Genomic DNA, 10389 nt, shown 5'->3' on the forward strand with positions numbered 1-10389 from the left:
CACGACGCTTACTAAGATCAATGTAACCTAAATTAATCCATTCAATAAATTATTATGTAAAATGATATATATAAATAGGTTTAAAAATATTTTATGCATAAAACTATATATTTTACCTTTTTCTTTGTCAACTCTGATAACAACAACTGGTTCAGTTTTTCCTACTCTAATAAGTTTATTAATAGATCTAATACGTCTTCTAGATAATTCAGAAAGAAGAATCATACCCTCAATATTATTATATTCCAATAAATGTACATAAGCTCCCATTTCAGCTATGCTACGTACATTTACCATTACTACATCTTCCACTTCTGGATATTTCTCTTTATAAAATCGACACGACAACACCATTTTTACCGCTGTAAGATAAGAACTTTAATTAAACCGATTTTGTTCCATTTAAAATATTAACATTAAATATTATAATTTGTTTTAATCAATAAAAATGAAAGTAATATTTTTTTTAAATGCAAAAATATTAATTTATATCTGTTTTCTATATATCTGGTACATAGAAAACAAAAGGTTATTGTATAGGTTAATTTCAAGAAATTTATAAATTATGTGATAATGTATATTTTATAATTACCAATATGAATATATTTGCAGAAAAATTAACGAACCGTTTTCTTATACTATCAAAATACACTTAGAATGTTATTGAATTTATTAATATATGTTAATAATCAGTGTGCACCCTTCACTTAATTTTCAGTCAGGTTATTAAGAGTAATACATAGCGGTGACCAACTTGAGGTTTGTTCACTGACAACATATTGTCTAACAACGCGACATCTATCACGATGATATCTTTAGATAAATATCATGATTTATATCACTATATACACATTATAAACTCTTTTAATAAAAATATATATTAAAAGTAAGAATTCACAATGAATGCCAACTTTTTAACTTAATTTTAATATGATTTTTAAAATAATAATAATATACAAGATTACTCTAAATAGTTCAATTCGATTATCGACTGTAACATGTACACCAACCTATATTCTTTCTCTTACATTGGCTATCCGATTATAATAGTTAATTTTCTTGACACAACTATCTCCAATGACAATCGTTTTCGTGGATAATGTTCGATTACCAAGAACGACATGTCCCAATCAGGTTAGAAAATGATAACATTATTCAAGTCGCGTGTAAGCCAAATTTTAAACGCATGTGAAAAACTAAAGTGTACGCGCGATTTCGCGTCCTACGATCAATAATAATCGACAGGACAAACATAAAAATCCAAATGCCTTTGATTTCGAGGAATTGTCCTCATATCGCTAATCGTGGTGATCTCGCGTTTATTGAGATTGTTGTATCTCAAAAGGAGAGATTTAAAAAATGTAGTGAATGTGATACGGATGGACCCAACTTATGGCTATGCTTATTTCCTGATTGTCGTTGGGTCGGATGTCCAGAAACGCATTTGGATCATAGTACTGTACACAACCAAAAATTTCCTAATCATTGTGCTCATATGAATCTTTCTACAAATCGTATATGGTGTTACTCCTGTAAAAAAGAAGTTATAACCAGACATGTACCATCACCACCAGTTTCACCTATTCATGTGGATATAAAAGCACAAAGTAATAAATTTGCTGGTGATGCACCTATTAATATAGATTGTAAAACAGACGACCTCAATCGGCTTCTATTGGATAAGTAAGTATTCTTCTTATTGATATTTTTATTTACATATCTATAAAAGTATAAATATCACAAATTTTTGACACATAAGTTGATAGCAAATAAAAGCATTTTGTTTTATAAATAATAGGTTTTATGGTGAGTTTTTAAATAGAGTAAACTATGAGAAAGATGGATTATTTAATGAAAAATCAGGCGATTCACCAGATAGTACAGACTCTGATGAAAGTAAAGATTTTTCCGGAAAGCCAAGAGGTCTTGTCGGTCTTCAAAACATTGGTAATACATGTTACATGAATGCAGCCCTTCAAGCTTTATCAAATGTACCTCCTTTGACTCAATTCTTTTTGGATTGTGGTCATATGGTTAGCTATATGTCCAAAGATAGAAAGCCTGGTTTGAGCTTAAGCTATTTAAACCTTATTCGAGACATGTGGAATAGGAAAACAAGAGGATATGTTGTACCACATGGAATATTATTTGGTATTCGAACAGTTCATCCAATGTTTAGAGGATATCATCAACATGATACTCAAGAATTTTTGAGATGTTTTATGGATCAGTTACATGAAGAATTAAAAGAACATATTGAAGATGATCGTGATAATTTGTTAAGATTAAAGGGATTAGGAGAACCATCTTCAGATGAAGATGAAACTGAAATTGATGGAAATGGTTCTAGCCAATCAGATGCTGAGTATGAAACTTGTGATTCTGGAGTAAGTGAACAAAGTTCTCTTAGTGATGAAGGTGAACGTGGTACAAAGAGAAGATATTCCCGGGTATCTCAGTCAGAAAAACTAAGAAGTAAATTTACAAATAGAAGTATCAAAAAGTCAACCATAGATCAACCATTTTCTCAGCCACAGAGATCAACGCAAAATTCACCTGTGAAATGCAGAACTAAAAAGCAAATGAAAACACGAAGTATCATCAGTGATATATTCGATGGAAAACTTCTAAGTAGCGTACAATGTCTTACTTGTGACAGGATTTCGACAAGAGTAGAAACTTTTCAAGACTTGTCATTACCCATTCCAAGTAGAGATCATATCGATATGTTGCATCAAGGACCGCTAACTCCACAAAAAGCAGGGCCTTGTTCAGATGTTGTGTATGTAACTAATCAATCTGGTTGGCTTTCATGGTTCTTGCAATGGATGCGCTCTTGGTTTTGGGGTCCAGTTGTTAGTCTCCATGATTGTCTTTCTGCATTTTTTAGTGCAGATGAACTTAAAGGAGATAATATGTACAGTTGTGAAAAGTGTAACAAACTACGTAATGGAATTAAATTTTCAAAAGTTTTGGAGCTACCTGAAATATTATGTGTCCATTTAAAAAGATTTCGTCATGAATTAATGTTTAGTTCAAAAATAGCAAATTATGTTTCATTTCCATTAGGAGGGTTAGATATGCGACCATATTTGCATAAAGAATGTGTATCTAAAGTAACCATGTATGATTTAATATCAGTTATATGTCATCATGGAACAGCTGGTGGTGGTCATTATACTTGTTATGCATTAAATCCTATTGTTAATAAATGGTTTGAATTTGATGATCAGTGTGTCACAGAAGTCTCACCGGAAACTGTAAAGCATTGTGAGGCTTATGTGTTATTTTATAAAAAGTGGTCACCAGAAATGTTGCAATTACATGATAAAACTATGGAATTGATGGAAATTTCATCTAGAGAATTATCTGATTTGAACTTTTTTGTATCTCGACAATGGATAAATCGTTTCAATACATTTTCGGAACCAGGACCTATAGATAATTCTGATTTCCTCTGTCCACATGGTGGTGTCAATCCTGTTAGAGCACAATTTGTAGATAAACTTAGTATGCCCATTCCACAAGCAGTTTGGGAGTATTTATATAATACGTAAGTGTTATATAATATATATTTTATTTATTTAAGGTATTAAATGAAATATTGTTTCAGATTTGGAGGAGGTCCAGCATGTACACATTTATATGAATGTCCAATTTGTGAAGAAAAGTATGAATCGTTGCAGAAAAGAAGACAATATGAAATGGAAATATTTCAACAATTAAACCATAACACTGACAATCCTACTGCTATATATGGATTGGCCATGGCTTGGTTACGTCAATGGCAAAGTTTTGTAAGGGGTAAAGAGACTCAACCACCCGGACCAATTGATAATAATTCTATTATAATAAATAAAAATGGTCAGAATATCCTTAAAGTTGGTAGGTATCAAATTAAATTGTTTTTTACTTTATAATAAGTTTATATATGTTTATATTTTATTTTAATATCAAAATTATATATAGGTTCAGATTATGGACAAATACCAGAAGAACTTTGGCAATTTTTTTTAACTACATATGGTGGAGGACCAGAATTAATGTTACATTCATGTCAAAGACCTGTTTCTGCTCAGTTTAATGTATCATTACATTCCACTTCAAATTCGAATACAGATCAGAATTTTAAATCCAGTCGTACAGAAGTTAAATCTAATAAACTCTATATAACTAGGAGTTCTGAGACAATTTCACAACCCGATAGCGCTATTGAAAGTTTAACTTCTGATAGTGATTCACATCAAACACAAAGGGATGTCAGTGAGTAAATTAATTACTTCAACATCCTATTACTATATATATATAGAAATTAACACTTCCATATGGATACTAAAGTTATAATTGATATCTTTATGTAAAAGAATCAATTTCTAACTGTCATGTCCTAGTTGTGTTACAGATTATTAGATTTTTAAAACAAAAGTATCTTTTTTGATAAAACTACTTGCACAGTACTACTTGTACTACTTGTACCACTTGTACAATATTTGAACATTGTGGAACATTATCTAAAAATTTGAAGAAATGTCTCTGTATTTCATGGCATTTGCTTGTGTGTTTTTTGTTTGTCACTATGTGCAATTTAATGTAAATTTGTGGGTATTAAGTGTATTTGGTGGGCAATTAGTTAGTACAAAATTTGGTATCTATGACTGTATTATTTAAAGACAAATATTTAGCTGTACTCTTAGCCTAAGCTGGTGACATTATTAGTCCTCCGATTTTGGTGTTAAATTTAACACTTTTCCTCTTTGTACATTTACTATAATATCTATGTGTCATTCCTGCATATACAAAATATCAAAAGTTACATATTCCCTGGTTTATACGCATTCATTTAAAAAAAAAATGTGAAGACTGAAAAATAAATCAACTTAATTTAACAGAAATTTTTAGTTAATGTTGGTAAGATATGCCAAACATAATTTAAAACTACAACAGAACTTTACAGAATGATAGTAACACAATCAAGCTCCGTACTATAGGAAACTAGTAGGAAATTTTCAGTTTCTACTATGATCACTTCTGCTATAATTAAGTTACAAATTCATTTGTATGTACATCTCTAAAGTAGAAGTTTAAAGCATTTTTTGTTATGATCTCACGGCCTTGTATTGTTACCAGAATTATTAAATCCAATAATTAGTGTTTATTTTGTATACAATATATTATAATGAAGTATTCATATTGTGTGCGTGAAACGCTTGTTTGGATGTTACTATAATTTGAATTATAAAACGCAGGGACACAAATGATTGTAAAGTTAATATCAATTATTAATTATCATTGTGAAAAGTAACATACCTAAGACAAATAATAAACAGTTGGTTTCTTTATTTATTAAAAGCTATTAATACCTTTATTAATACCTTTAATATTGTATCATAATAAATAATAAAATAACATCGTATACATTTATAAACAATATAATGAAGTTTCTCTTAATTTCAAATATTCAAATTGTCACAGTATATGAATGTAAATTCTTTCTTCATGTATTACTTTACATATGTGAGTTATTCCATATCAAATTGCATTAGATTTTCTAGTTATTCATATTGTTGAGAAATTAATTTCAATAAAATAAAATTTTTGCCTCTAGCGATTTTCAGCGATGTTATATTATAATATAAATAATTATTTATTAACCGTACTATCGTAATTCCATTCGTAATATAATCTAAACATTTTTGATTTATTATATCTAATTTTTAGTGATAAGTAGTTTATATTAATTTATAATAACCTAATGTGCCATGGCTTAAATTTTATTATCAATTATCTTGGAATGCAAGATAAATTCTATTGTTGATTTGTTGATACAGTTATAAATACAATTTTTATCGAATATCATTTCGGTGTTAGTAAGATACTTCGGTTATTTCTTATAGATATTCTCATAAAAATTATAAACATTAAATATCACATATTATTCTGACATAAATATAATCATTTATATTAAAAAATAAACAAAGTGGTCTACTTATTTACATTGTAAAAAAAAATGTAATAATATTTACTTCAAATCTTTTTTCTATATTTATAAAGATTGTAAGAAATTCTAGATTTTAAGGTCGTAAGAAAAAAATGAGAATGTTCATGAATTTTATAAATCGAACATTTTGCTTAAAAAGAACTAACAAAATGAAGACATACTAAACGTTATTCGTTACTTTTTTCTACTACTTTGCATCTTCTTTTTTGAATAATTATTGTTCTACCGACGAAAATTATCCTGTATTTTTGTAATGTATCTACGGTCAATTAATGTTTTTTAAATATCTTCAAAGAATGATTTAGAAATTTAGGTAAGCGTATATATAAAATAAAAATAAAAACAATTGACTGAATGTAAGTTTATTTATATTGTAAAATATAGATTACAAAATGACAAGAAATTAACAAGAAATTATTATAAACAAAATGGAAAACCCTCGTCCTGAAATTCGAATTTTATTTTTGATATTTAGCATTATCTTTACAAAAAAATGGTTAAACAAAACACATTCAATTGTATTGCATATTTATATTTTATCAGTTTCAATTATTTAAAAAATTCCTAATATCCTCTTGCATGTTTCGATATCAGTCTCGTCTTATCAAATGCTCTTCCTAAATACCAATCAGGAAATTAATTTTTCCACGTGTCGGTAACTTCTAACGTTAGTGAAGAGACGTTAGATACCTCGTGAAATATACAATTGATTCAAGCTTTCGGGCATATACACAGCAGATTCCATCAGACATTTTAGTTACACTTTTAACAACCCTATCCTTCCCAACACGCTTCACGTGGGGAGACGTGACTTTTAACTACACTACTGACGTGCTGAGAGATGTCTCATGGACCACATCGATCGAGGCTTGCGCGTTCGAGAGATTCTGGCTATATTCTTCTGATCTCCCAACCCCTGACACGCCAACCCCGTAGTCTATGTCGCGATTAGGGACTCGACAATCGCGGTAGACCGTAGACGACCATGCGGTGTCGTAGCCCACGTAGTTAGACGGTTTCGACCCTTTATTTTCAAATATTTCCGTTCTTCGGACCTGCTGTTGGATCCTTTTTTTAGTTCAAGCCTTTTGCTCTGCCTGGCAAAGAGATTACTGGAAAAATAAAACGGAACGAATCTTCGCGCTGGAGGAAGTTACGTCTGACATCGCATTGTTCGAACGCCGTTAAAGTTTCCTGAAAAATTGCGTGGCGAATTTTATTCGTTATTCGGTAAGTGGAGCAAGAAATCGAGACTTAGGTCGATATTCGAGAGTATCAGGGACGAACATCCATAAGGGATACACTAGACACGTATACCATTGGAAAGTTTTGAAGCGATCGTTCACGGAATACGATTAAATCGATAAGACGTTTATGAAACCCGATCTATCGCGTTGTTTGAATCGCAAGATTTGATTACGAAGAAATGTTTACGAAGAATTATTTCAAGTTACACTCTGAATAGTATTACGTTAGACTATACATTCGACCAACTAAAATGACCTGTATAAGATATGTTGCTCCTGTTACATTGATCATTTTTATTAAGATGGAAGGGTTGATTTTGAAACCATTATGGATGTTTAGAGAGGAGTATACATACTTTAAGAAAATTTTTGGAGAATATATTAACGAATAATGCAAATATCTTTACTTTCGAGCCACTATAGCCTAACTTTGTAAAATTTATCGCTTATTATTGTTTCATATTTTATCATTTATTGTAAGATGTAGGTGTGTATATTGTAAATTTTATTCCAAAATATTCAACTGGTTGTCATTGAATTGTATTTTTTTAATATATTTTTCTCTATTGGTATGTCATCTTTTTTTTGTTTAATACAAGAGAAATATAAATGGTTTTGTAAGTATATTTAACAATGACTACGATTACCGATTTGTATTGGATATTGTTATTCACTTATTATCTATACTGCAACAGTTGATAGTCAATAAGTGCATTTGTACCGATAATTGTCCTCTTAATTACATTAGCTGTTAAGAAGGACGATATATATTTAAACAAAATATTTTAGTTTCTTCAAGAAATTTCTATTTTCTATTTTATTAGTATATTAATCCGAATTTTCGAAGTAATTTGAACTTTCTTCACACATTTTTAGCGAAAAAACTCCATAAATTTCTAAAAATATTTAAGAATAATTTATATCTTCTTCACATATTTTTAGATATAAGATAGCAGTTATCGAGTATATCTTTCATAAGAATTTTTAAATGATAAATTTTATAATAATGTGCTCGAGAAATATGCATAATTCTGAATGTAAAATTTTCAACGAGGATTGCAAAATCAACTTACTCGATTCCAGAAGCAACGAATTAGACAATGCCTGATTTTCGTGGATTCTACATACCATCCCTGGGAGCAACATTCAACGTTGCTTGGGAAACACTGAAAGCTAAATGGCCAGAAAATAGTCCTTGTAATGATTTTATTCGTGGCAATGGTGTAGGTCAACAGGCTCCAGGGCAAAGTGGACATGCTCAATTCAAATCGTTTGACGAGGGCCATGACAATACGGAAATGATAACTATGAACGGGGATCAAGCATATCCGGATCAGAATAACGTAACCATCGCCGAGGATTCTTTCAGCTATCAACGAAATGGGTAAATGAACACTTACTTACACGTGTATATATGTGAAACAATAGATACAAAAAGAATTAAGGTTATTGTACAATTATCTTCCGTCATTGGAGTAAAAAGAGATTCGTGTAAAAAAAATTCTATATTATGGAAATTTATTTCAAGTCGCGATATAGATCGTGCTAATTTTTGTTTTATTTTAATATTTGATTGGGTACAATTACGTATTCGATTATATTAAGACGTACTTAATTCAACATTTTAAAATACTCGAAATTTAGATATTGTGGTTACAATGAAATTTAGATTTTTCCATATAAAACGTTTGAATTAAAAAAAAAAAATAAATAAAATAGTATTTATATTATGGTAATTAAAAAAAAAAGAATCATTTAAGTAAAGATTAATTGTAAATATCATATTTTATTAACCCGATATTAATTTCATATTATTAATCACTTATTAATGTAATATTACAGAGACAAAATCAGAACAGGAAGTGCTAGTAGCAGCGAATTTAGCGAATACGATGAAGGTGGTGGTGAATTTGGTGGTTCGGGTGTCAAAATTAATGAATGGCAAGCCGCATGGAATGTCACAAATGCTATACAGGTACTTTCATTTTATAATCCTAATAAATTGTTCGCCTTCTTTAGAGAAAGAAAAAGGATTCTTATAATTTTCTCTAGAATATTTAAATTGTTTAAATGGGTGATTCTAGAAGAACGAACTTGAAAAAAATAATTAAAAAATTATTAAACATATTCAAGTGCATGTATGTAGACATGGATATTGCAACAATTTTTATAAAGAATTATATCCTTAAATTTAACTTATAAATGATACCATTTAATCTGTCAAAAATATTTGTATCCACTTAAATTATCACTTATAATTATCGATTTCTTTATTTTATTTCCAGGGTATGTTTATCGTATCGTTACCATTCGCCGTATATCGAGGTGGTTACTGGGCCATTGTTGCGATGATCGGTGTAGCTCATATCTGTTGTTACACTGGCAAGATACTGGTTGAATGTTTATACGAATTGGATACGACAACTGGCCAACGTGTACGTGTGCGAGACTCATACGTAGCAATTGCTAAAGAATGCTTTGGACCTACGTGGGGTGTCAGAGTGGTGAATATCGCTCAGATCATCGAGTTACTTATGACGTGTATTTTATACGTAGTCGTCTGTGGTGACCTAATGATGGGAACATTCCCTGAAGGCGCGATCGATACAAGGAGTTGGATGATGCTCATCGGAATATTTTTACTGCCCCTTAGTTTTCTCAAATCCCTGCAGCATGTCTCGGTGCTCAGTTTTTGGTGCACTATGTCCCACTTGTTCATAAATGCCATCACTGTTGGTTACTGTCTTTTGGAGATTGGTGACTGGGGTTGGTCGAAGATGAAATGGACTATCGATCTAAAAAACTTCCCGATCTCCCTCGGTGTGATTGTATTTAGTTATACCTCACAGATATTTTTACCCACATTGGAAGGTAATTTGATCGATCGGTCAAAGTTTGATTGGATGTTGAACTGGAGTCACATCGCGGCTGCTGCGTTCAAATCGCTCTTCGGTTGGATCTGTTTCCTAACATTCCAGAACGACACGCAGCAAATAATCACGAATAATCTCCATTCGCCTGGTTTTAAGGGCCTGGTGAATCTTTGCTTGGTTATAAAAGCTGTACTCTCATATCCTTTGCCGTATTATGCAGCCTGTGAGCTCCTCGAGAGATCATTTTTTAGGGGCAAACCGAAAACGCTCT

At 30.7% G+C, this 10389-nt stretch overlaps 3 protein-coding genes across 3 annotated transcripts in view; 2 read left to right on the forward strand and 1 right to left on the reverse strand.

Annotated features, from left to right (window-relative positions):
* eIF2alpha (eukaryotic translation initiation factor 2 subunit alpha) overlaps positions 1-658 on the reverse strand; it is a 1903-nt gene extending 1245 nt beyond the window's left edge. Inside the window, exons 1-3 of the mRNA XM_017906267.1 lie at positions 593-658; positions 117-362; positions 5-27 (exon numbers count right to left, since the gene is read on the reverse strand). Coding sequence (XP_017761756.1) covers positions 5-27; positions 117-354 — 261 coding nt within the window. The 5' untranslated portion in view covers positions 355-362; positions 593-658. The remainder of the gene's footprint in view (positions 1-4; positions 28-116; positions 363-592) is intronic.
* Positions 659-1107: 449 nt separating this feature from the next.
* On the forward strand, positions 1108-4271 carry Usp20-33 (Ubiquitin specific protease 20/33). The gene is made up of 4 exons (XM_017906263.1): positions 1108-1683; positions 1799-3553; positions 3614-3885; positions 3970-4271. The coding sequence occupies exons 1-4, from the start codon at positions 1265-1267 to the stop codon at positions 4269-4271; spliced, it is 2748 nt and encodes a 915-aa protein (XP_017761752.1). The 5' UTR covers positions 1108-1264.
* Positions 4272-7179: 2908 nt separating this feature from the next.
* VGAT (vesicular GABA transporter) overlaps positions 7180-10389 on the forward strand; it is a 3595-nt gene continuing 385 nt past the window's right edge. Inside the window, exons 1-4 of the mRNA XM_017906273.1 lie at positions 7180-7228; positions 8329-8629; positions 9088-9220; positions 9531-10384. Of these exons, the coding sequence (XP_017761762.1) occupies positions 8346-8629; positions 9088-9220; positions 9531-10384 (1271 nt within the window). The 5' untranslated portion in view covers positions 7180-7228; positions 8329-8345. The remainder of the gene's footprint in view (positions 7229-8328; positions 8630-9087; positions 9221-9530; positions 10385-10389) is intronic.

The sequence above is a fragment of the Eufriesea mexicana genome, unplaced genomic scaffold (genome assembly GCF_001483705.2).
Source record: "Eufriesea mexicana isolate 0111107269 unplaced genomic scaffold, ASM148370v2 scaffold5212, whole genome shotgun sequence".
Taxonomy (NCBI): Eukaryota; Metazoa; Arthropoda; class Insecta; order Hymenoptera; family Apidae; genus Eufriesea; species Eufriesea mexicana.

What these genes read in the sequence shown, in the direction of transcription:
- Usp20-33 (XM_017906263.1), top strand. Translation starts at nt 1,265, where the DNA reads ATGCCTTTGATTTCGAGGAATTGTCCTCATATCGCTAATCGTGGTGAT. An exon ending in AATCGGCTTCTATTGGATAA is followed by an intron (nt 1,684 to 1,798) that starts GTAAGTATTCTT and finishes TATAAATAATAG; the next exon opens with GTTTTATGGTGAGTTTTTAA. An exon ending in TCAGAATATCCTTAAAGTTG is followed by an intron (nt 3,886 to 3,969) that starts GTAGGTATCAAA and finishes AATTATATATAG; the next exon opens with GTTCAGATTATGGACAAATA.